Source organism: Nematolebias whitei, chromosome 20 (genome assembly GCF_014905685.2).
Source record: "Nematolebias whitei isolate Nwh7 chromosome 20, NemWhi1, whole genome shotgun sequence".
NCBI classification, from domain to species: domain Eukaryota; kingdom Metazoa; phylum Chordata; class Actinopteri; order Cyprinodontiformes; family Rivulidae; genus Nematolebias; species Nematolebias whitei.
In genome coordinates, this window is record NC_056517.1 from 26689758 (window position 1) to 26716780 (window position 27023).

The 27023-nt window shown below is 42.4% G+C and overlaps 1 protein-coding gene across 1 annotated transcript in view; it reads left to right on the forward strand.

Moving 5' to 3' along the window:
- The window catches only part of ptprn2 (protein tyrosine phosphatase receptor type N2), a 165614-nt gene that overhangs the window by 95576 nt on the left and 43015 nt on the right, over positions 1 to 27023 (forward strand). The window contains exon 7 of the mRNA XM_037693943.1: positions 2862 to 2926. Within this exon, the coding sequence (XP_037549871.1) occupies positions 2862 to 2926 (65 nt within the window). The remainder of the gene's footprint in view (positions 1 to 2861; positions 2927 to 27023) is intronic.

Here is a 27023-nt window from a genome sequence, read left to right on the forward strand (position 1 = left end):
ATAGGGTGATAGGATGATCAATGTTTGCATGGTTCTTAATAGGCAGAAAGTGAAAAGGCTATAGAAGAAGAGCGAGAGAGATGAATGAATATCCTAAAAGTAGCAAACTTAATTAGGTAGAATCCTGCATACATTGTGGCCTGAGTCCAATCATTGGGATAGATTAAAATACTAATTAAACAGACCCATTGCCGAATTTGGAGTGTGGGGTGGGGTTCAGCTCTTCAGGGTCATTTGCATAGCCCTCATCTGTGGAGGAGATTTAAAGGACCTGCTCTCTTCCTCCAATTTTCTTTTTCCACACTACCAATTGCATTCAAATGCTAACAAACTCATTTAAGTGATGCTGCACTTCTCTCCTTTCCCTCTATACTTTAACCTATTAAGGCCCCTTTGATTTTGTTTTCTAATATAAACGCCTCCATCAAAGTAAGGAGGAGGATGCTGAGCATGGGGAGGAGGAAAAAGTCGGCAGAGCTGTGTGATCTTTAGTGATGGATATTTAATGTCACCTCACTTTGGCTTAATTTGCATGAGAATATCCTCTGTGAACAAAGCATTGGAAATAGCATGCCATATTTGATTAGATCACAAGATCTGAGGATCAAACTCGAACGGTGTATTAATTACTGCAAGAACAAAGGCAGGAGCTCGTCTTTTTGTGTGTTCTGGATGTACAAGCACTTTGTCTGCTTTCTGGTAATCTTCAACAAATATAGATATTTGTTCATAATGGTGTTGTTATTTTAGATGCATCCTCCTTTGGTGGTTGATGCTACAAGCAAACTTGCATGAAAGCTTTGGGAAATTGTTTTACGCCGGATGTCCTTTTTGATGCAACCTCAAACCTGCAGCCTCACGCTTACAAGACCGCAACACTGACCACCGAGCTACCGTAGCCCTGTGTTTGTCCATAAGAGAGAGCTGCATTTTAATTAGCACATTTACTGTGTGATGTTTTCATCCAGTGTATATCCATTCCACTCTCTTTTCTATTATTTCAGTATGATGAACCCTACAAATGGATAATCTCTTCACTTCCTCTCCCATGTCAATAAAAGTTTCTCGTCATCGTCTCATCGATTAACAATGTATAGTTTTTGATGATTGCCTTATTTTTCACCTAGTACTTTTAGTATTTGTTTTCATTATTATTTTACAAGGTTTAAAATAAGGCCAAAATTCTTGAGACTGTTTTTAAGATCCCATGAATGAAATATGCATGAAGAAAATGCATCAGTTGTTGGAAATGTAGGTACGTATGGTGTCCCCAAGACAACCTTCATCACCATTGCCCCAAACTATCCTTAGCAATGCTTTATTTCTCAACTCTGACCAAGTTATTTTAAATTTTAATCTCAAGATTATTGTTTACAACTATTGAAGTGGGGTTCTGTGGAAAATGTATGTTCAGTCATCCAATTCGTTGCTTTTTGATTAGCTTCAATTTGAAGAAATTTCTTTTAAATTTGATGAATTGATGAGTTCATCAGAGCTGGGCCAGAAATAAAAGTGGTCTGCTACCATAGTTAAACAACTCCAGTCTCCTAAATTCCATAATCAGTCATTTGAATACTATTTTATAAACTTTTAACATTAAATTGTAAATAGCCATGACTAGGATGCACGTGCATGCTAATCTAACAAGTTCAATATTATACTTGCTGAAAATGTCCATGTAATGTTTCACCATTAAATGGTCATGTGTTTGGTATAGCTACAACTTCTGAAACATTTTTTTTCTCCAAAAAATATAACATACTACAATAAATAAATAAAGAAAAACAATTGCTAAGATTTAAATTGTAAAATGGCTAGATCTTTATCAGTGGTTTCACCTCAAACTGTTCATGCCAATAAAATACAGCAGCCTTTTCCCTGATTACTTATAGTCACAGTAATGTCTTAGTCTGAACAGCCACATTTTAAGTTGTTTGTTAAGACCATAAAATACATTGCATGAGAATGTTTGAAACAACAAGGATGATAAAAGTGCCAACATGTTGGACTTATAGTGATTGATAAGAACAAGGTCTACCTGTTGGAAGAACTCCGTTCAGGACTCTTGGATTTTCCACTTCAGCTTTAATATCAATGCATTTTTTTAAGAACAATAAGGGGAATTACTTAGAATTGGAGGGAAAGCATTGGTCATTGCATGCAGTTTATTTGTCCACATGACATTTTATGTGTAACTCATTCATAAGCACTAAGGGTGAAATAATTTGGTTACTTTAGTAAGGGATGTAATACCATTTATTTTGTATTAATATTTGGTTTCAAGAGAAAACCTCAAAGTTTAACATCTAACAGCTCATTTTGTCATTGGTGCTTTAATTTCGGTCCTTGGATTCAGCTGCCACGTTGTATCAGCAAATACATTATAGTTTAGGTTGTGAAATCTGTTTTTAGTACGTTGTAAAGTTGAGTGTTCGGGACTGAGCTTGGGGTTAAAGTTGGATTTTTGATGAAACAACTTTCCGTCCAGTGCTGTAATAGAAGTTACTTCCAGCAGGACTGCTACAATTTGCATTAGCTCTGACTCCAGTGTCAGCATGTTAAAGGTGTCTGCCTGCTGGAACAGGAGAGAAATGAACTGGAGGACTCTCACAGGGCTGCTGGTATGGCTGCAGGCCATCTAAAGATTTTATGTGCTCTTGGTGAAAATTTGATGTGTTTGTGTGTGGGCTGTGGGCATTTTCTATGACCAGTTTGACATCTGACTCAGGCTGATACATTCATTGCATCATTCTCAGTTTCTGTAACCACTTGCTCTGCCTCGGGAACTGAAAAATCTGCCACTTTGTCATCCGCTGCTCATTGCCACCTCAAACCTCCTCTGCTTTTGTCTCCCCATGCAGTCCAGCAGAAGCAGCAGTTGGAGAAGGAGACAGGCCTGAAGATTGTGGAGGCTGGAGTGAGCGATGTAAGTAAAATTCACTAAAATGAAGGAAACCGTGCTTATGGTTGTGCACATTCTCTGTGTTTGGGCTCATGGAATAGGAGTAATGTGATTACAACTCGTATTGGCATTTGCAGCTTCATCAGTGCAGCCAAGCACAAATCTTTTACTGCAAAACTATCCAAACGTGTATTCTATTAAGTGCACCACTATGACCACTGCCACCTTAATTTATTTAATTAGTACTTCTTTAAAAAGTCTCCAGTTAATCCAAAATGCTGCTGCCAGAGTCTTAACTGGAGTAGGAGAGATCAGACTGTATCTCTCCAGTTTTAGTTTCTCTCCTGTGGCTCCCTGTCAAATCCAGAATTGAATTTATAATCGTACAAAGTACTTCTAACCTACAAAGCCCTCAACAACCTAGCTCCATCTTATATTTGAGATCTTAATGTTCCACATTTTCCCAACAGAGCACTTGGTTTTCAGACTGAAGGCTTACTCGCGGTTCCTAGAGTTTCCAAGAGCAGAATGGGAGGAAGATCTTTCAGTTATCAGGCTCCTCTCTTGTGGAACCAACTTCCAGTTTCTGTCCATGAGGCTGACACATTGTCCAGTTTTAAGACTTTCCTTTTTGATAAATCCTATAAATAGAGTTGGCTTGTTATGCTGCCACAGGCTTACACTCCTAGAGGATAAATTATCCTCATTTCTTTAAAAGAATTGTTAAAATTGAATAGTTTTCATTTGATACTATTTCTATCTTATCATGTGATTCTTGACCTGCCATTGTGTATCTGTTCCTCTCAAACCCAGCCGATCGAAGCAGATGGCCACTTGTCCTGAGCCTGGTTCTGCTAAAGGTTTCTTCCTCATGAGGAAGTTTTTCCTTTCCACTGTCGCCTTCATGCTTGCTCAAGATGAGAGTTCTGTGATGGAGTTAAACTCAAATCAGTCTGCTCCTCAGATAAATAATGTTAAATTATTATTTTTATATAATAATGTTTCTGTTCAGTGTCCTGAGATGAATTCTGTTGCGACTTGGTGCTATATAAATTAAATGAATTTAATTTAATTTAATTGATTTATTTTAGGTATGTGTTTGTGAATTTTCTTGGTCATCCAGGTCGTGATCAATAAAATAAAAAAAAATAAAAATAAAAAAAACGTACGCCAATTCTAAAGCTGAAAACATTGAGCTTCCCATCTGGAAGTCTTTATCAATTCAAAAATATCTGGCCTGTGTGAAGTTTCCAAGCTGTATAGATTTGCATGAGAGGCCTGGTCGTTGTCAACCAGGCCTCTCATGCAAATCTATAAAACTTGGAAGTTTGGAAAGCGCAACATCTTCAGCTTCATATTAGGTGTGGTATTTAAAAATAAAACGAGATCAAACCTGATGCACTTGGTGAAAATTATAGCAGTCCCTCTGAGCAACAATAACTGGATTATCTTAAGTGCTGCACTTGTTTAGAGCCCTGATGCTCTGGTTATATGAATTAATAATAAAAAAACTAACTAACAGAGACTCTCCAGATGATCCAGATGAAAGGAGAGTAAATGTGTATTCATTCATCAATAATAAATATTCATATGCATCAAAGGTAAGGATCTAATCAAGCCCCCATTTATGTGCCGTAGCCCTCCATGCTTGCCTTGTAAATGAGTTTCTTTATGTAAATTTGACAGACAGCCTTAGACCCCTGAGCTGTCCAGAACCCAAGGCATGCTGGGAGCTAAGTGGATGTGGTCTGTACCCTGCAGGACAGTTGCCAATGGCAACAGCCATCACACATTGCACAGATAAGATCATTTTCTCATGTTATGCTGTCTTCTTTTGGGCGTTGATACTTTTTATCACTCATCTGCCTCCCACTTATATCTTTTTTAGTTTCGCTCATCTCATTCCACATTGTGTCTTCATCATGTTCCTTCTAATTAACTCTGATTCATATTTCCACCCCCACCCCCCACTTGATTTTCACTCTGACTTTAGTTCTGTTCTTTGTCTACCCTGTCTTCGCCTCCTCTTTCATTCTTTTATTCCTGCTCTGAATGATTCCTGCGCTTTAGCCAGCACCGGTACAGGGCTACGTGTTTGTCAAATTGGGCCTATTTGTAGATAATTAGCTGCAGTAATAGCCTCTCTGCAGGAGACAGTGGTAAGGGAGGGATGAATACAAAGAGAAAAGGAGCAAAAAAAAGATTTTGTCTTCCACCTCTTGGGGAGAACATCCGAGCCTGTGACTGAAGGTGCACTGAATTTACTGTACTACAGATAGTGAGTTTGCAAAGTGCAAATCCTTAAAACACAATAAGAGGATGTTTTATGAAAAGCAGCTTTAATATGGACCTGTGAAGCTCACCAGTTTGCATCTAAGAGTCTGAGAATTAAGGCTAAGTTGGGGGAAATTTTCAGCTTTTGACAGGAGAATATTTGACGTCCGCTCTTCAAAAACATTAGTTTAAAAGGCGTTAAGCCAAAAAGCCCGCTTTCAGTAGATTTTCTCCAAATTGACCGCAGTTATGAGTGAATGCATGCGAGGGGTTGCAGAGAGGGTCGTCTTTAGTCCGCCTATTAGTGAAATATGCTGGATGAAATTGCTCCGTGAATCTATTACATGTACAGAGCAGGAAATGAAGCTGTATGAGTTGTTTTTCTCTGGACTTTTTTCTCATCCCAGTGGTTTGCATCATTAAGTCTTATCATTGACAACTCCCCCACCCCTTCCTGTCTTGGCTTTTATTTAAGAGGTGACAAATGACAAAACAGCTTAGAAGATGTCCAGATAGAGCAGACGTCGATACGAGCAGATGCACGTGAGGATAAGCAAATGTCAAAGTGGGCAGGAGAGATATTTAGTCAATAGGCTGAGCAATATCTACTCTACTATAGATTGTATGGGAGTTGGGTTGCTGAGGACACAAAAAAGGCAAAATATAAAAACACTTTTCTTACGTGTATAAAATAATGTGTTTTCAAAGAAATGGATCTTGTTAACTGCTGTTTCCCAGGTTGGCGCTGCAGACACGCAGGTTTCCTCGCGGCAATTTATGAATCTGTAAATGTATGAAAAACTGAATCTCGGACAAGAAGTAAAGTGGAAAGGAAGTCACGGTTGATGTGGTCCAACCCTTAACTGGTTATGCTGCATACGTAAAGTACAGATTCACAGCGAACTGAAGCTGTATGCAAGAAACGTAATTATCCAACGTTCTCTGCTCGGAGTGTGGAAAATAAAAGCTGGCAGATGATAAGACACATCAGCTCCTCTCTGACATAACTGTTCCTAAACAGCTCTGTGAGTGTCCGTCCCTCGATGCGTCCACCCGCCCTGCCTCGTCGAGTCTTCTTTCTGAGTTAGAGATGAAAACACCACAGAGGCAAAGGATGCTGACAGCCAGAGAAACAAGGGAATAAAACCGATGCTTAGAAACATGATTTGTCATTGGGGAGGTTCATGTCTGTCAATAAAGGCAGATGTTTTTTGAAAAGATTTCAAATATGCCTAATGCTCATGTGATGTGTGTAAGTTCAGCTTGCGCCATCGTTTGGTGTTCTGAAAATGTGAGCGAATGACCTTTAACGTGAAGTCATTTTTAATCTACAAAATATTTTCTTGGACTCAATATTTACCAAACAATTAGAGCCTAAAAGAGATGGTTCGGAGGTTCAGATCTATTGATGAGTGAAGTATGGGTGCAGGTGGTGCTGAAGCACCCCTTGATGGATGCCAGAGGACACGCTTTGTTTTCATCCATTCATCCATCCATCCATTATCTTTTACCTGCTTCTTCCATTTTGGGTCACGGGGGTCGCCGGTGCCCATGTCCGGCAATCACTGTGCGAGGGGCGGGGTACACCCTGGACAGGTCGCAAGTCCATCACAGGGACACAGAGACAAACGAGACAAACAACCATTCACTCTCTCACTCACATCTAGGGACAATTTAGAGTTACCAATCAGACTAGCATGCATGTTGTTGGTCTGTGGGAGGAAACCGGAGTACCCAGAGAAAACCCACGCATGCATGGAGATAACATGCAAACTCCACCCAGAAAGGCCCCTGGACTGGGATTCGAACCGGAGACCTGCTCGCTGAGAGGAAGCAGCTCTACCAGTTGCGCCACTGTGCATTTAACCTTTATTCATACAGGTTAGTCTCGTTGCGCCTTGAGGACTCATTTACAAAAGATACCTGTTTTAAACTAACACAGAAGAGGTAAACACAACAATAGATATAAATGGCATATAAAATGAAAAATAGAAGAAATTATATAAAAATTAAATAAAAACAGCTGAATTATAAAGCGATGATGACTACTGCTGCTAGTGCTAATTTTACTGATGTTAATGCTAATACTGTGAATGCTAGTTCAATTACTTTTAATGCTAATACTGCTAATGCTAGTTCTACCAATTTTAATTTATTTATGTTTTTTTTATTTTTTTTTATTCTTTCGGTTTCTCCCTTCTTCAGGGGTCGCCACAGCAAACTAAGTCTCACGAAGACTTGGCAATTATTTTTACACCGGATGCCCTTCCTGATACAACCACACACCACCGAGCTACCACAGCCTTCTGTGTGGAGCAGAGAGCTGCTATCTAGGGTACCCAGGGGAGCAGATGGTGGGCGGGTTAAGGGCCTTGCTCAAGGGTCCAGAGTGGGGCAAATGAGGGTGGATAATGCTAGTTCTATCAATGTTAATGCTAATATTGTTAATGCTATTTCTATTACTGTTAATGCTAATATTGTTAATGCTAGTTCTATTACTGTTAATGCTAATACTGCTTATGTTAGTTTTATTACTGTTAATACAATTGTACTCCATACATCAACAGTTCAGTTGGAGCCAATTAGATATGGCTGCCAAAGTCAACTGACCTTAGAAAACACAAAAACTGCTAAAATGTTTAAAATTTACAGGTATTGAGCTGAACTTTTGTGTGGTAGTAGTTATGAGTCATCCCTAACATGTACAGTGAGGGCTAACCAATCATCTGGCAGCACGACAGCTCAGTGGTTAGCACTGTTGCCTCACAGCAAGAAGGTCCTGGGTTCAATTCCCGGTCAGACCTGGGGTCTTTCTGTGTGGAGTTTGCATGTTCTTCTTGTGCTTGCGTGGGTTTTCTTTGGGTACTCCGGTTTCCTGTCACAGACCAAAAGCATGCATGTTAGGTTGCCTTCAGGCCCAGGCCTCCATTGCAAAAGAGATCTATGATCTCAATGGGATTTGCCTGGTTAAATAAAGGTTAATAAAATCTGGGATCACTTATTTTTCTGTAAGCTATTTTATTTATTTATTTATTTTCTAGCTTATTTGAATAGACAGTGTAAAAATTGATGAATATAGGAATTAAAATAGATTTTATTTGTGCTGATAAATGATAATTATGTGTTTTGTAAATATGCACTGTTACACTTCTGTGCAAAAATTTACAGCCGCTTAAAACCCACAATAAAGCATTCAGAGCAAAATTAGGTTATGTTCTCAATTTCATAGTTTATGTTTTCTCAAAATACACGGTATCTTTTCTGTGTTCATATTCATGTAAGACTGCACTGCCCGAGTGTATTTTTACTGTTTGGTATAATGGTAATTTTCATGCGGGTGTTTATGGTCATTCGAATTCACACATGCTCACAGCAACCCTTTTTGTTTTCCTCAGTTTTGTGTTTTTCTTTCAATATCTCTAAATGAAACACACAATTACACATTAGGTCTGAACGAGATGTGTCCCATGTGATCAGGATGGTGGTTAAATTAAGATTCATTGACATTTTGACAGCAGTCTTCTGTGCAGAATAACTGCAACTGCTTATGTGGAGGAGCTTTCATTAAGCACAGAATTCCCAGAGCTGCACGCCCGCTGATTATTCAACCACTAAATTTAAACCCTATATGGCAGACGGTGTCTCTGCGCTGTGCGTATGTTTGTTGATTATCCAATTTTCAGGTTTAAATATATCATATTGATTTCTGTGACTGCAATGTTTGTCCCTAATACTTGATACTTACAGTCAGTTTGCATGTTATCGCCCGCCTGTGAAGGTGACGTGGCGTTAATGATTTTGCCCACCTGTGTGTCTATTTGTCTGCCTGTTAGCAACATATCTCATGAACTGCAGGATGAATCTATAATCTATTTATTTTTGGACCCAATCTAATTCAAGATGACTGCCACAGTCAACTGATCATAAAAAACACAAAAAGGGCAATAACTCCACCAAGTTTGCAGACATTGAGCTATAATTTGGTCTTGTAGTAGCTGACGTCATTCAAAACATAGAGAACAAACACATCTTGCAAAATCTCAGTTATCAAAATGATCATTTTAAGGTTTGACCCAAACATCTCCAGCTCAATTTGTCAACATAAAATGATCTTCGTCTTGAATGAGGCCTTTAATTTCCTGTTTTTAAACATGCTGCCTGTGCGTTGGTGGCGCTAAAATCACAAACTGAACCTGAAGTTACATTAGCGGGTTTCATCAAAACTAAACTATAACAAGGATGTTCAGCATGTAAGCTTTTATATTTTGTTGTCCCTGCTTTGTTATGAAAATTGCATATAATTTAGCCTGAACTCCGTCACTTTCATTTCCACATTTACAATCAAAACTCGGAACAACTGCAATTGTAAAATCACCCTCGGTTCACTTAGTGGGATATGATATCCTCATGGTGCAGCGATGATCACATAAATTTGCATTTTGTTTGGATGAAAGTCTATTTTTATTTTTTTTTATTTTTTTTTCATGAATACTGATTCCATTTTCTGTTAGAACAGGCAACATTACTGCAAGTTGCTTTCCTTTAATCTAACAAAGCTTGCATCTTGTGCAACCAGCAGCCACTGCAATTCCCCCAAGCAAACAGAACAAATCATTTTAGCATTGACTTCAAAGCAAAAAACTATACTGACCATTTTCTTCCCGAGCAAAGACGTGAAGACTGAAGGCGATAAATAGAAAACTGTGACAACATGTTTAAAAAGTAAGAATCACAAGATAAGAAAACTCTATTTTATGTAAATTTTAAGATTGTTTATTCCTAATTAAGCATGTATGTCCTCAGAGGAAATAATGGTAGCATTATGAGCTAAATGCTCTTCTCTTTCTTGTTTTGTGTGTTGTGTATAGGCCTGTCGCGATAAACAATAAATCAATTAATCGCATGATGAATGAAAATTATCGACCTCATTTTCATTTACCAGCTTTATCGTTTCTTATGTCTCTCGCTTTCTACTGAAGACACGGCTCAACTCCGGTGCTCTTCACTGACCCCTCCCTTTCTCTTTAAAATACATTTTAATTGTACAAAATTGCGTTTTTAGATCGTTAAAAGCAGCTAAGCTGAGAAGCTAAGCTATGAGTTAAGCTAACAGGCCGACCTCAGGAATAAACCTCCGTCTTGTCGAGCTCCAAAATTCACGGTTGAAACCCGTGCCTTTGTGTAAAAAGTTGTTTTTCCTCTGCAAAAAGAAGCTGAGAACTTGTTTACAGATTTTTTATTAAAAGCTTTGGGTGACAAATGCTATGCTAAAGAGCTCAAATCACCGAGCGTTCGCCATGTCACCATGTCAGCCCATGTCAGCCCATGTCACATCAAGGACTCTCCCTCCCATTTTTCTTAAAGAGATGCTGCTCAACTATCCATCCTTTGCTTCAAACAGACTTATACTGTCATCAGATGGTCAAAAAAGGTACTACACTCCAAAACAAATCAACATTTCTTCTAAAATTTGACAATTAATTATTGCTAAATTTCAAACAATATTATCGTTTATCGCAATAATTTCTGAGACAATTAATCGCCCAGCAAAATTTGTTATCGTGACAGGCCTATTTGGGTATAACGCATTTCGACTAGCCAATCAATCCCAAATTGGCCATTAATAGCCTTTTCCACACAGACAACCAATCCAGTCTTCTTCAGACACTGTAATAAACCCAAACAATAAAAAAAAATTGCTATCTATAAAAATTTCAACAGAGTAGGAAGGGCAGTCTGGCTGCTCTAAAAGTGGCTAAAATGCCATTACTGTGGCAGATCTGGATGTGAAATGTCACAGTGGAGCAGCCCCACTGTGCTGCCGCCTCTTTGGAGACTCCAGCTGCCTCCCACTGATGAAAGCCCTTCCAGCAGCTCCATTCCTCTGCAACCTTTTAGCATCACCTGACCTTTGGACTGCAGAAATGCCTTTGATAGCATGCCATGCAGCTTGGTATTTGCCTCTATATACCATGACGTGTGCTCTCCTTAAAGAAAAATAAGACTTGTCTGTCTTTAATGAATAAGAGAATGTAAAGTGTTTACTCTCCGGTCTTTCGCTTCTTTTTTATTCGTCTACCTTTAACGAGAGGTTACCGTGTGGAGCTGACATTGGTATTTCCACTTTGCTCATCGAAGGGCAACTCTTCATAGTGAATCACTTTTTGGGGTGTCTTTTAGGTAAATAAAGCAAGGAAAAATTGGCTTAGGAGTTTTTTTTATGGAAAATTTGAAAATTAAAGCTAAATAGCAATAAAAGGTGTTATAATTTTCTAATTGAAGTCCATCCATCCATTTTCTTTACCCGCTTATTCCATTTTGGGTCACGGGGGTCGCTGGTGCCCATGTCCAGCAATCACTGTGCGAGGGGCGGGGTACACCCTGGACGGGTCGCAAGTCCATCACAGGGACACATAGAGACAAACGAGACAAACAAACATTCACTCTCTCACTCACACCTAGGGACAATTTAGAGTTACCAATCAGTCTAACATGCATGTTTTTGGACTGTGGGAGGAAACCGGAGCACCCGGAGAAAACCCACGCATGCACGGAGAGAACATGCAAACTCCACCCAGAAAGGATATATATATATATATGCTAAGGCGTTTTAAACCCCATTCTCTTGCAATATCTTAAAAAATGTTTCTAAACTTGAAACGCTCTAAAAGAGCACAGAATGTCATGAACTCAGCTCTCTGCCATGGCTGCACTCTGCTCTCGGCCACGCCCACTTTTCTGCTGCAGAACGGAGATCGACAGAGGAGGAAGGAGGAGGGAGGAGGAAGTTTCTCCAGCAGTGTGGGCTGCATACAGGTGCAGCAGGTGCTAAATAATTTAACATAATTAATTTTAAATAAAAATTCCTTGCCGATCGTGCAGCTCATCCATCAATCAGCCACTTGCGTGTCATGTCCAATCTTTTTTTGAAAAACTGTGAAAGAGCGAGTCCGCAAAAAATGAACGGTGAAGTTACAAGGGAGTACTGTACCCCTTTTCAGTAATTATGAATAAATCCTTTCTTTGTAATTATAAGTTTGAAGTGGTTGTTATAAAAAAAAAATATATATATATATATTATTTTTGCATCAGTTGAGCCTCTGTACAGTGAAATCTTTCAAGTTGGACTTTCACGCTCTTGATTGGGTTCATGTCTGGATAGATTGTGTCACTTCAAAATCTTCATAATAATCTTTTTTAAATAATTTATTTTTAATCTGAAATAGATCAGATTGTCTTGTTAGAGGGTGCAGTGTTTCTGTTGGTCCTTATTTATTACCGTGCTACTTACTTTGACCAATTTACCCAAACTACTGTAGTCCCACCACCATGCTTGATAGTGGAAATGCTTTAAATCTTTCCCTTTCTTTTACTAATCTCACATTACAAAAACTGATGATCTGAAGCATTCTTCTTTTTCCCTTTCAGATGAGCCTTTTATGTGTTTGTCTTGGAAAAATGAGTTCTTTATAGTTAGTGCCCAATAAAACTAGTGTTGCGTTTTATCTGCTTTAACATCTAGATACCACCCTAAAATAGCTCACACGAGTCTGGATGAAACAGATGGTCATCCATGCATTTATCTCTAACACGATGCATTATCTCTCCGTAGACTGAATAAGTGTTTCACTCCTGCTGCACACTTGTTTTGCTCAAACAAATGCATGCCTTTTTTTAATCTGTCACAAACATGTGTTGCACTTTAATCGTAAACAACGTCATTCTTGGAACAATTAATTTGTGCATATTTGTTGACTGCTGTCTGGCTGCAGGAGGGTTGAGGGCTGGGTGCCTGGCTGAGAGGGGGCGCATGAGGGAGCCTGCAGGGTCCACAGCTGGAAAGCATGGCAGAGGTTTTAAATGTCAGTGTTGAAGGGGGAGGCTGCTGCCATTTGACCTGAGAGGCTGTATGTGAAGGGACTGGCAGCGGGATTCTGGGGCAAGGGGGGGCCCTGGTCACAGCCACGAAGCTCTCACCTTCTGCCATTTATCATGCAGCTATTTTCCTAGCGCTTCTGCCACCTCAACACTGACGGCAGCAGGAAAAGCCCTGACTGGAGGCTTATCAGCAACCCGTGGTACTCCCTTTAACATCACAGCAAAATTAGAGCCATTGTTTTTTTTTTATACTTTTAATCCAGGTTGTTTCTTTTTTAATTTAAATGTCAGAAAGCCATGTAAAGTGTGAAACTAACAGTGTTTATGATTATGACGGAGGTCTTTAAAAGGGATTAAAAATAATACTGATCACTTACTGTGACAGTTACGATGTTGAAAAATGTGACAGACTATCCTCTAATGTTCATCTCGACATGTAAAGTAGTCTGAATCTTTTTTTTTTTTTTAAATAAACACCGCAATTTAAATGTGCGGTAGCTGTGAAGCAGCACAATAATTATTGCTCGGTGAGTGCACAATATGGAAACCACTTTGCTCTGAGTAAATTAAACGTAATCAACTGTCATATCATCTTTTATTGACTTTAATTGACTGTAATTGCGAGTCCTGCTGTAACTGCTAGTTACTTTACGCATGGCAAGGTCAACTAAATTGCTTGATGAGCTGTTATGGTCTTTAATATGATGACCTTGACTAAAAAGGGTGTGTGAAGATCTTGTCTTTGTGTAGATAAAGCATAAAATAATTGCCCACTATGCTACAGTAGGTAATTTTACAACACCTATTTCTGAGATTCACTGCTTAAAGATGCAATGTTTTAATAGTTTGGCAAGATTTAAACATGGCACTAAACTTAAAATTGATAAATTTTCAATAATGGGAATGTGTTTAAACATGTTTATTTTTGCCTTCCTTTAAAATATCCCATTTAATTGTTCTGTTACTAACATAACTAAACTGAGGGTTCAAAAACAAAAAAAATAATGGGTTAGGGAAATGTTTTAAGTAATAGTCTTACCTGTTGTAGATAGCTCTTATACTGACCTCAGTTTCAGAAGAAAATATTGAATTTTGATCAGATTGACGTGATAATGGTTGAAACCAAGACCAAAATATAGTAGTCCCTCATTTATCACGGGGGTTACATTGCAGACCCCGCCCCCACCCACCCATAATAAATGAAAAACCGCAAAGTAGGAATGCTATATTTATTTATTTATTTTTTAACACAAGTACAATTGATATAGATGAGCTGAAACAACAAACCAAAGCAGTTCAGTCAACTAATAAATTTATATCAACTAAACTAAAGGAAACGTTTATTTATCAAGATAACTTGATAATGATTATTCAATTCAATTCAGTTTATTTATATAGCGCCAAGTCACAACAAAAGTCGTCTCAGTGCACTGAACAGAAACATTCATATATAAAAATAATAATTTAACATCATTTATCAGGCAGCACGGTGGCACAACTGGTAGAGCTGCTGCCTCTCAGCGAGCAGGTCCCTGGTTCAAATCTCGGTCCAGGGGCCTTTCTGGGTGGAGTTTGCATGTTCTCTCCATGCATGCGTGGGTTTTCTCCGGGTACTCCGGTTTCCTCCCACAGACCAAAAACATGCATGTTAGGCTGATTGGTAACTCTAAATTGTCCCTAGGTGTGAGTGAGAGAGTGAATGGTTGTTTGTCTCGTTTGTCTCTATGTGGCCCTGTGATGGACTTGCGACCCGTCCAGGGTGTACCCCGCCCCTCGCACAGTGATTGCTGGACATGGGCACCGGCGACCCCCGTGACCAAAAATGGAACAAGCGGGTAAAGAAAATGGATGGATGAACATCATTTATCTGAGGAGCAGACTGCTTTGAATTTAACTCCACAACAGAACTGTCATCTTAAGCAAGCACAAAGGCAACAGTGGAAAGAAAAAACTCCCTCATGAGGAAAAAACCTTTAGCAGAACCAGGCTCAGGATAAACGACCTACCTGCCAATTCTGGTCTGGTTCTGATCAGCTCTTGGCAGTCCTTGAGCACCAAAATGCTTTTAGAGAGAGCCGGACCTTCGGACAGTCAGCATAAAACCACACAATGATCCTGATCGAGTCCAAATCCAGATGAAAAAGTCCCGGTGAGCTCTAGAGAAAACACCAGACCTCCAAGCAATGCCTCCCAGCTCAAGAGGCCTCATGGGCCAGAAAGCAGCAATCAGATTGACTGATGAGTCTGGAAGTCCAGTTTTGATCCAATTCCTGGTCAGTTCCATACAGCTCTCTGCATCCACTGAACACAGAAATCACAATAAAAACTAAACTTTTTTGGATCGGATCAAAACTTTCCCTCCATTTCAGCAGAAAGCAACAGCTAGAAGCAGTGTTGGCTTTGGGGAAATGTAGTCATTTTGAGTGGTGATACAGTATAGGCTTACTGAGAGAAATCTACAAAATGGTGGTGACTGTCCAAAGTTTTTTTTTTGTTAATTTTTTTTACTGTATCCCATACTGTCTCAAACATGTGAGTACTATTAAAGTTGACAATCGTGTGTCGTGTACAATTTTACTTTGAAAAACCGCAAAAGAGCGAGTCCACAAAAGTCAAACTGCGAAGTAGTGAGGGACTGCTGTAGATCGTAGATCATGATCATTAGATCATCCTAAACTTTTAGAGTTAATGCCAAATTTTTTATACAACCCTGTACAGCATTATCAGTTTAGTAATACACAAGTATTTAAATAAATCTTGATGGTAATTTGCAAGCATCTAAAGAAGTAGCAAGAGCTGAACTTCCAGCAACAAGACCATCATATTTCTGCCCAAATCACCATGCTTTGTGAAACTGGAAGTATTATAAAACTGTATTTGTTATAATTGTTGTGACATTTTTGAGACTGGAGTTGTTTCAAGACAATGATTCACTTTACATTAGACTCAGCTAGTCCTATCATGATAAACAATAAATCAATTAATCACATGATGAATGAAAATTATCAACCTTATTTTCATTTACCGACTTTATCGTTTCTTCGTGTCTCTCTCCTTTGACTGAAGACACGGCTCAACTCTGGTGCTCTTCACTGACCCCTCCCTTTCTCTTTAAAATCTGTTTTAACTGGCCAAAATTGTGTTTTTGGATCGTTAAAAAAAGCTACGCTATGAGCTAAGCTAACAGGCCGACCATGGGGAAAAAAACCCCGTCTTGTCGAAGCTCCAAAATTCACAGTTGAAACCCGTGCCTTTGTGTAAAAAGTTGTTTTTCTCTGCAAAAAGAAGCTGAGAACGTATTTACTGGGTTTTTTTTGTTTTTTTTTTATTAAAAGCTTTGTGTGAAAAATGCTATGCTAAAGAGCTCAAATCACAGAGCATCTGCCATATCAGCCCGTGTCACATCAAGGGCCCTCCCTCCCATTTTTCTCATAGAGACATGCTGCTCATCTATCCATCCTTTGGTTCAAACTGTCTTATACTGCCATCAGGTGGTCAAAAAGGTACTACACTCCAAACAAATAATTTCTTCTAAAATTTGACAATTAATTATTGTTAAATTTCAAACGAAATTATCATTTACTACAATAATTTCTGAGACAATTAATCGCCCATCAAAGTGTGTTATTGCGACAGGCCTAGACTCAGTGTGCATTAATGTTAGCTCAGAATAAAACTTTGTCCACACTGAGGTCATTCAAAGAGCTATCTACAACAGGAAGCATATTAATTTTACATCACTTTTTCACAGAACCTGGCTTCAAAAAATCTGAACTATCGCTTTACATGCTTTATCTTGTTCCCACGAGGCCATTCTCTGCAAAGTAAAGACAATTGTTTTGTGAGTTGCGTTTCGTTCTAAAGATAAAACGCAATCAAGTCTGCTTTAACTTTGGAATATAAATAGAGCCCCTCCCTGGGCTGCCACCTTACCGTGGTGGAGGGGTTTGAGTGTCCCAATGATCCTAGGAGCTATGTTGTCAGGGGCTTTATGCCCCTAGTAGGGTCACCCATGGCAGACAGGTCCTAGGTGAGGGACCAGACAAAGTGCAGCCCAAAGACCCCAATGATGAGAAACGCAAATGGACCTAGCGTTCCCTTGCCCGGACGTGGGTCACCGGGGCCCCACTCTGGAGCCAGGCCTGGAGGTGGGGCACGCGGGCGAGCGCCTGGTGGCCGGGCTTTTACCCATGGAGCTCGGCCGGGCACAGCCCGAAGAGGAGACGTGGGTCCCCCTTCCCATGGGCTCACCACCTGTGGGAGGGGCCAAAGGGGTCGGGTGCAATGTGGGATGGGTGGTGGCCGAGGGCGGGGACCCTGGCGGTCTGATCCTCAGCTACAGAAGCTGGCTATTGAGACGTGGAATGTCACCTCACTGGTGGGGAAGGAGCCTGAGCTGGTGTGTGAGGCTGAGAGGTTCCGGCTAGAAATAGTCGGACTCACCTCTACGCATGGCTCGGGCTCTGGAACCAGTTTCCTTGAGAGGGGCTGGACACTCTTCCACTCTGGAGTTGCCCCTGGTGAGAGGCGCCGAGCAGGCGTGGGCGTACTTATTGCCCCCCAACTTGGTGCCTGTGTATTGGGGTTCACCCCGGTGAATGAGAGGGTGGCCTCCCTCCGCCTACATGTGGGGGGACGGGTTCTGACTGTCGTTTGTGCTTATGCACCAAACGGCAGTGTAGATTATCCACCCTTTCTGGAGTCCTTGGAGGGGGTACTGGAAAGTGCACCTTCTGGGGACTCCCTTGTTCTGCTGGGGGACTTCAATGCTCATGTGGGCAATGACAGTGAGACCTGGAGGGGTGTGGTTGGGAGGAACGCCCCCCCTGATCTGAACCAGAGTGGTGTTATGTTGTTGGACTTCTGTGCTCGTCGTGGATTGTCAATAACGAACACCTTGTTCAAGCATAAGGGTGTCCATATGTGCTCTTGGCACCAGGACACCCTAGGCCGCAATTCGATGATCGACTTTGTCATCGTCTCATCTGATCTGCGGCCACATGTCTTGGACACTCGGGTGAAGAGAGGGGCGGAGCTGTCAACTGATCACTACCTGGTGGTGAGTTGGCTCCGATGGTGGGGGAGGATGCCGGTCAGACCTGGCAGACCCAAACGTATTGTGAGGGTTTGCTGGGAACGTCTGGCAGAGTCTCCTGTGAGACGGAGTTTCAACTCCCACCTCCGGGAGAACTTTGAACATGTTCCGAGGGAGGTGGGGGACATTGAGTCTGAGTGGACCATGTTTCGTGCCTCTATTGTCGAGGCGGCTTACCAGAGCTGCGGCCGCAAGGTTGTCGGTGCCTGTCGCGGCGGCAACCCTCGAACCCGATGGTGGACACCGTCGGTGAGGGATGCTGTCAGGCTGAAGAAGGAGTCCTATCGGGCCTTTTTGGCCTGTGGGACCCCGGAAGTAGCTGATGGGTACCGGCAGTCCAAGCGACATGCGGCTCGGGTGGTTGCTGAGGCAAAAACTCGGGCATGGGAGGAGTTTGGAGAGGCCATGGAGAACGACTTCCGCACGGCTTCGAGACGATGCTGGTCCACCATCCGGTGTCTCAGGGGGGGAAAGCGGTACGCCACCAACACTGTTTATAGTGGGAGTGGTGTGCTGCTGACCTCAACTCGGGATGTTGTGGGTCGGTGGGCGGAATACTTTGAAGACCTCCTCAATCCCACCGGCACGTCTTCCACCGAGGAAGCGGAGCCTGGGGACTCTGGGTCGGGCCCTCCAATCTCTGGTGCTGAGGTCACCGAGGTGGTTAAAAAGCTCCTCGGTGGCAGGGCCCCAGGGGTGGATGAGATTCGCCCGGAGTTTCTTAAGGCTCTGGATGTTGTAGGGTTGTGTTGGCTTACGCGACTCTGCAATATTGCGTGGACATAGAGGGAAGTTCCCCTGGATTGGCAGACCGGGGTGGTGGTCCCCCTATTCAAAAAGGGGGACCGAAGAGTGTGTTCCAACTACAGGGGAATCACGCTCTTAAGCCTCCCTGGTAAGGTCTATTCAGGGGTACTGGAGAGGAGGGTCTGTCGGATAGTCGAACCTCGGATTCAGGAGGAACAGTGCGGTTTTTGTCCTGGCCGTGGAACACTGGACCAGCTCTACACTCTCAGCAGGGTCCTGGAGGGTGTGTGGGAGTTTGCCCAACCAGTCTACATGTGCTTTGTGGACTTGGAGAAGGCGTTCGACCGCGTCCCTCGGGGGGCCCTGTGGGGGTACTCTGGGAGTATGGGGTACTGGGCCCTTTGATATGGGCTGTTAGGTCCCTGTATGACCGGTGTCAGAGCCTGGTCCGCATCGCCGGCAGTAAATCGGGCTTGTTCCCAGTGAGAGTTGGACTCCGCCAAGGTTGCCCTTTGTCACCGATTCTGTTGATAACTTTTATGGACAGAATTTCTAGGCGCAGCCAAGGTGTTGAGGGGATCTGTTTTGGTGGCCTTAGGATTGCGTCTCTGCTTTTTGCAGATGATGTGGTCTTATTGGCTTCATAAGATCGTGATCTACAGCTTTCGCTAGAGCGGTTCGCAGCCGAATGCGATGTGGCCGGGATGAAGATCAGTTCCTCCAAATCCGAGGCCATGGTCTTGAGCCGGAAAAGGGTAGAGTGCCCTCTCCGGGTCAGGGAGGAGGTCCTACCCCAAGTGGAGGAGTTCAAGTATCTTGGGGTCTTGTTCACGAATTAGGGAAAAATGGAGCGTGAGATCGATAGGCGGATAGGTGCAGCATCTGCAGTGAAGCGGGCGCTGTACAGGTCTGTCGTGGTGAAGAGAGAGCTGAGTCAAAAGGCGAAGCTCTCAATTTACCGATCGATCTACGTTCCCACCCTCATCTATGGTCACGAGCTTTGGGTTGTGACCGAAAGAATGAGATCTCGGATACAAGCGGCCGAAATGAGTTTTCTCCGCAGGGTGTCTGGGCTCTCCCTTAGAGACAGGGTGAGAAGCTCGATCATCCGGGAGGGACTCGGAGTAGAGCCGCTGCTTCTCCACGTCGAGAGGAGCCAGTTGAGGTGGCTTGGGCATCTGTTTAGGATGCCTTCTGGACGCCTCTCAGGTGAGGTGTTCCGGACACGTCCCACCGGAAGGAGGCCCAGAGGAAGACCCAGGACACGCTGGAGGGACTATGTTTCTCGGCTGGCCTGGGAACGCCTCGGGATTCCCCCGGAAGAGCTGGCCCAAGTGGCTGGGGAGAGGGAAGTCTGGGCCTCCCTACTTAGGCTGCTACCCCCGCGACCCGACCCCGGATAAGCGGAAGAAAATGGATGGATGGATGGATGGATATAAATAGAGAAGATCTGACGAAACAGCTTTCTGTGTCCTGCCCTGATGAGAGTTTTGCTCTACATGTCTGAGACATGTTCATGTATAGATGGCTGCCAACAAGCTCATTTACATTCACGTCCAGCCTCGTTGTGTCAGGTGCTTGTTGCAAACGCACAGATGTAGCTAACAGCTGGCATGGTGAATATGGATCGCTTGTAAAAAGAGTAAAGAATTATAAGGATTTGGACAGTGGCTGCTACACACAACATAAAATTATGGCAAACTTACGCAGCGATGGAATAAAATGTATTTTATTTGTTTCATACAAGCTTCTTACATTTTTAAGAACATAAAAATAAATGAGAAACTTAAAAATGGTCCTACTTTGGAACAAATTTGAGCAATTCTTTGTCTTTTTATTTGTAGCTTTGTCTACTTGCAGAACTTTGAGCACGGTTGTGTTTGATTGTTGGGATCAACAAAACGTGAATGGATTTCAGTCAGCCGAAGCCCTTGAAAACATGCAATCACACGTCTGTCACTATTCATTACATATGAAGAAAATATAAAAAAAATGTCACAGTTTCTCTGAAAGCCACATGGTGTAATTATGTTTGTGGGTGCAAAATAGGCGAGATTGATTATATGCATTTACAATAATGAGCTGTTGATGTAATATTACATTGCAGAGCCTTCAGAATCATGACATAAATCATCATTAATTCTGCTTTGAAAATTTCTGATGTTGTGTTATTGAGTGAGGCTGTGAAGCAGTGAAGCAGTGGGAGATACCATCCCATGGTTCAGCCACTGCAGCGGCTTCATTAGAGATTCATGGAGGTTTCTCTCCAAAAGCCGTGGTACTCGGTTTGGCTGGAGGGCAAACTCCTTGAATAAAGCTGTGAGACAGACATTGAGACAGGTTTTGAGGCTGCAGCCTTGTCCAGGCAGAGTCAACCCCCCAACTTCTCCCAGCTGATTGGTGGGGCTTCATTAGCATGGACTGCAGCTCTTCCGATTAGCAGTAATTAAAGACAGAAATCAAAGCGCCTGCCTGCAGTCCAGACCCAGCCGGAGTCTGAACTGCAGGCGAGCGGCTGGAATCTGACGTCTCTGCCAAGTTTACACCCCTCCCCGTCTCTCAAAGTAACCCCCAGGGTGACACAAGCGCACACGCCTCTCCTCGAGGGTTCACCCAGACCCGACGTTGTCATGGTGACAGCAGGGGGAAAATGTTTAATGAAGACGCTGATGAGGATTTATGAGGCTGTGGCTGTATGCGTTTACAGGGATATGACCCTTGGTCCATCACGCACCGCCTCCTGTGGTTCTACATCTATATTTTCACTTACACAAGTTGTAGCTGATCATCAGGGCGTGTGCTCAGGCGAGCGGCCTCAATATGCCGCCCATCCTCCAGAACCAACGTACAGCTGGATACATGTGCCACCGACTGTCCAATAAACCCAATTCAGCGTGAACCGAAATGTTTATTGTTTTCATTTAATTTAAACGAGAGGAATTATTTTCTACTAATGTCTTCCAAAGCATCTCCATAGGGACATTTTGGGCAGAAATTGTATTAGTGGGGCTGCAAACAATAAACAAAATTTAATTTGGTGTTTTCTCACAAGAAAAATAGCAAATAGTGACTATTAAAAAACACTAATTGCAATTTTGTTCACATTCTGGGCAGTAAAACTTGTTTACCGACCGTTCTTTATGTAGCTGTTTATTTTCAAGTTGGTCTGTGCTTTTTCCTTAAAAAATGATTTAAATTTTATTTAGCAGTATCTATAGTTTACATCCTGCTTTTAAGAGTCAACATTTATAGTATTTCTCACTGAGAGTTGAAATGAAAGTTGTCATAATTACAATATGGTTCTGCATGAACAGAAAAGTCCATAATCACCTTGAAAAATATTTTTACCACTTTAGACAGAAAATGCCCCCCAAAAAATGTAGGCAGAATTAACTTTCTATAAATCATTTGCTGAATTCTTCACCAGTTTCAAACAATCCTGTACATGATTTGTTCATTCCACTATTGTCCATTCTAGAGCTGCGATTTCTGGCCCGACTCGACCCGAAATTTGGGCTGGGTTGAGCCAAAATTATATACTTGATGTGCGGGCTGGGTCGAGCTTGGGCTTTAGATACAGTTTTAATTGCGCATGTGGCCCTGCCTGCACTTTGCTATTATCACACATATGAGGATTTGAAATTGACCCACAACAAACGACATAATGGAGCCGTAAAGTATTAAACAAAAGCTAAAAACGGGAGAACTCACTCTACAAAGCCAGCACAGTGAAACCTGCTGATGCGTGTTAGGTCAGGTGCATGCTCAGGTGGTTGAAAGAGGTAAAAAAAAAAGCATGTTAAGCTTCAGATAGACAACCGGATCATCGGCCACCTGCAGACCGGCCGGTTGAAAGAAGTAAAAAAAAAAGTCATGTTAAGCTTCAGATGGACAACCGGATCATGGGCCACGTGCATCTGCAGACCGGCCGGATGAAATAGGTTAAAAAAAAAGTTGCGTTAAGCTTCAGATGGACAACCGGATCATCGGCCGCGCACGTCTCCACACCCTGCTGCTATCTGTGGTGAAGGAAGTTGCAGCATATGAAGAAAAGCTTAAGCAAGCTGCGCGTTCAATTAAACTAACCTTGTTCTAAATTTTTCCAAATAATTTTGCTCAAAAAATTTTTTGTTCTTCTGTTTAATAGCCTATCTCTAGAGTTGATTTTTTTAGGTTGTTTGTTTTGTTAATATCCATTTGGTGACTTGTTAATAAACAAGAAATTTTATATCTTTCTTTTGTTATGTTTTTAAAACTATCATGTCAAACTGATTTGCTTCCAAAATCAGTAAAAGCATAATTATTATTATTATTATTATATTTTTTTTTGGTTCAGACCTCTAATTACAGTTAATTGGTTGGGTCTGGGCCGGGTCGGATGTTTTAGGCCTGAATGCAACTCTAATCCATTCTGTACCTTTAATTTTGCTGTTTTGTGTTTTGTACAAACTGTTGATGCTTCAAGAGTTTCCTGCAGATACTGTGTTGACATTGCTTTTTGCTTTTTCCCCACTCTGGAGCCAGGCCTGGAGGTGGGGCACGCGGGTGAGCGCCTGCTGGCCGGGCTTTTACCCAGAGGCCATGGAGAATGACTTCTGCACGGCTTCGAGGCGATTCTGATCCACCATCCGGCGTCTCGGGGGGGAAAGCAGTGGTGTGCTGCTGACCTCAACTCGGGATGTCGTGGGTCAGTGGGCAGAGTACTTTGAAGACCTCCTCAATCCCACTGGCAAGTCTTCCACTGAGGAAGCGGAGCCTGGGGACTCTGGGTTGGGCCCTCCATCTCTGGTGCTGAAGTCACCAAGGTGGTTAAAAAGCTCCTCGGTGGCAGGGCCCCAGGGGTGGATGAGATTCCCCCGGAGTTCCTGAAGGCTCTGGATGTTGTAGGGTTGTGTTGGCTTACGCGACTCTGCAATATTGCGTGGACATCGAGGGAAGTTCCACTGGATTGGTAGACCGGGTGGTGGTCCCCTTTTCAAAAAGGGGGGCCGTAGAGTGTGTTCCAACTACAGGGGGCTCACGCTCTTAAGCCTCCCTGGTCAGGTCTATTTGGGGATTCTAGAGAGGAGGGTCCGTCGGATAGTCAAATCTCGGATTCAGGAGGAGCAGTGTGGTTTTCGTCCTGGTCGTGGAACACTGGACCAGCTCTACACTCTCAGCAGGGTCCTGGAGGGTGTGTGGGAGTTTGCACAACTTTGTGCTTTGTGGACTTGGAGAAGGCGTTCGATTGCATCCCTCGGAGAACCTTGTGGGGGTACTCTGAGAGTATGGGGTACTGGGCCCTTTGATATGGGCTCTTAGGTCCCTGTATGACCGGTGTCAGATCCTGATCCGCATTGCCGGCAGTAAGTCGGGCTTGTTCCCGGTGAGAGTTGGACTCCACCAAGGTTGCCCTTTGTCACCAATTCTGTTCATAACTTTTATGGACAGAATTTCTAGGCACAGCCAAGGTGTTGAGGGGATCCGTTTTGGTGGCCTTAGGATTGCATCCCTGCTTTTTGCAGATGATGTGGTCCTATTGGCTTCATCAGATCGTGATCTACAGCTCTCGCTGGAGCGGTTCGCAGCCGAGTGCGACGCGGCTGGGATGAAGATCAGTTCCTCCAAATCCGAGGCCATGGTCTTGAGCCGGAAAAGGGTAGAGTGCCCTCCCCAGGAGGAGGTCCTGCCCCAAGTGGAGGAGTTCAAGTATCTTGGGGTCTTGTTCACGAATGAGGGGAAAATGGAATGTGAGATCGATAGGCAGATAGGTGCAGCATCTGCAGTGAAGCGGGCGCTGTACAGGTCTGTTGTGGTGAAGAGAGAGCTGAGTCAAAAGGCGAAGCTCTCAATTTACCGATCGATCTAAATTCCTACCCTCATCTATGGTCATGAGCTTTGGGTTGTGACCGAAAGAACGAGATCACGGATACAGGCGGCCGAAATGAGTTTTCTCTGCAGGGTGTCTGGGCTCTCACTTAGAGTTAGGGTGAGAAGCTCGATCATCCAGGAGGGACTCAGAGTAAAGCCGCTGCTTCTCCACGTCGAGAGGAGCCAGTTGAGGTGGCTCGGGCATCTGTTTAGGATGCCTCCTGGACGCCTCTCAGGTGAGGTGTTCCGGACACGTCCCACCGGGAGGAGACCCAGAGGAAGACCCAGGAAACGCTGGAGGGACCATGCTTCTTTTCTGGCCTGGGAATGCCTCGGGATTCCCCCGGAGGAGCTGGCCCAGGTGGCTGGGGAGAGGGAAGTATGGGCCTACCTAATTAGGCTGCTACCCGACCCCAGATAAGCGGAAGAAAATGCATGGATGGATTATCTTTATACTTTTGTCATCCTGATTTGGCCACAGATCTGTACAGTCATATGTGACAGTCTTTATTTACCTCACTTGCAGCTGATTTTCTCTGCAGTGTCACTTTTTTTTTCATTTATTGTAAATTATTTTCCACCAAAAACACCAAAATCTGAACGTGTTGAGTTTAAATATGACGCTTCGGCCTGTCGCTCCCGCTGAAGGCTGCACGTCATCTGGATTGACTTTGTTTTACGTATTTCAAGAAAGACATATAAACAAACCACTTTAAACCTTTAATTTGTGAGGAATTAAAACATTAGCAGATTGAGTAGAGGTCAGTGTATCGGATGCTTTCAGATGAACTCGTGTCGTGAGAAGACATGCTGTTGAACCCATAAAATCCTTCAGTGCCTCAAAACACCTCTGTTTGTTCCTTTTATTGTCGGTCTTGATATCAGTCTTGCAACAAACAAAGTCTCTTGTGAAGAGGTTCAATTATGAGCACCACCTTTGTTTTTCCACTGCAGACCACTTGTCCCTGCCTGCCACCACTCATGTGTGACTTGATGTATTGTCTCAGTGTTTCCACCGCCTCTAAAAATTAATTGCAGTTTTATCTTTCTCTGAGATAAAAATAAAAATAAAAGCTCGCTGAAGGCACAATAGTCCGAACATAGCGTGGATTATGTTTCAGAAAAACAATTAAAACCTTGGTTTCCTTGTTGTTTTTTACTCAAGACAAGCTTTGTGGTGGTCTTTTATCTTTTTATTCAATAGATTTAGGTATTCTTATTATTATTAGGCTCTCTTCTAACAAATTCTGTGAAGTAGCCTATTTTTACTTATTATCTAATGACTTCACAACCAGTGTCTAAAAACTTCTGACCAATGTGATTAATGTAAATCGTAGTTCATATTCTGTTCAAGAGAACAGAGAGAATAATGTTTTATCATGCAGCACAGATATTTACTTTGTGCGACATTTGCTGTTTGTTGAATTAATTTTCTCTGGCATTTCAGTAAACGTGTCAGACATAATGGTATTGTCAACACAGCTGCGTGTAGAAAGGATCATTTCCTGAAACCAGTTGGTAGTTAATCCCACAACCTAAAAAATAATGAAAAGGGAAGTTTTCATCTAAACTTTATCAAACACAACATCCTTGTTTTGTCTGGATTTAATCGGTTGAACAGCAAACAAACTCAAAGTTGCCCTTTATATGGAGACGGAGGATAAAGCAAGCAATCAAAGCTTGGAAACCTCAACCAGAAATTGTCTGTGCTTAGTTCTGCTCAGAGTCGTACTCTTAAACTGGATAAATTACCTTTTCAAAAACAAAATCCCATGAGCAAAAAAGGAAACTACTGTAAATCATGTTTACCCTTTTAATGTAAGCTGCTGTTCTTATCCTGTTCAGGTAAATATAATACAGTAGTCCCTTGCTATTTCGCGGTTCATTTTTCGCGGAGTCGCTCTATCACGGTTGTTCAAAGTAAGAATGGACATGATACACAATTGGCTGATTGATGGATGAGCTGCACCATCGGCATGGATTTTTTATTTAAAATAAATTATTTTTAATTATTTAGTACCTGTGTGCAGCCCACAGCTGAAGGAGACACTTCCTCCTGCAGCGTGTCACTTGTTCACTATGCAGCCAAGAAGTGGGCGTGGCCAAGAGCGCAGGCAGATGGCAGAATGAAGTTGGAGGCGGAGAGCTGAAATCATGACATGCTGTGCTCTTTTAGAGCATTTAGAGTTTAGAAACATTGTTTAGAATATTGCAAGATTGTGGGAAGTATTTAAAAGGCATATACATATATATATATATATATATATATATATATAT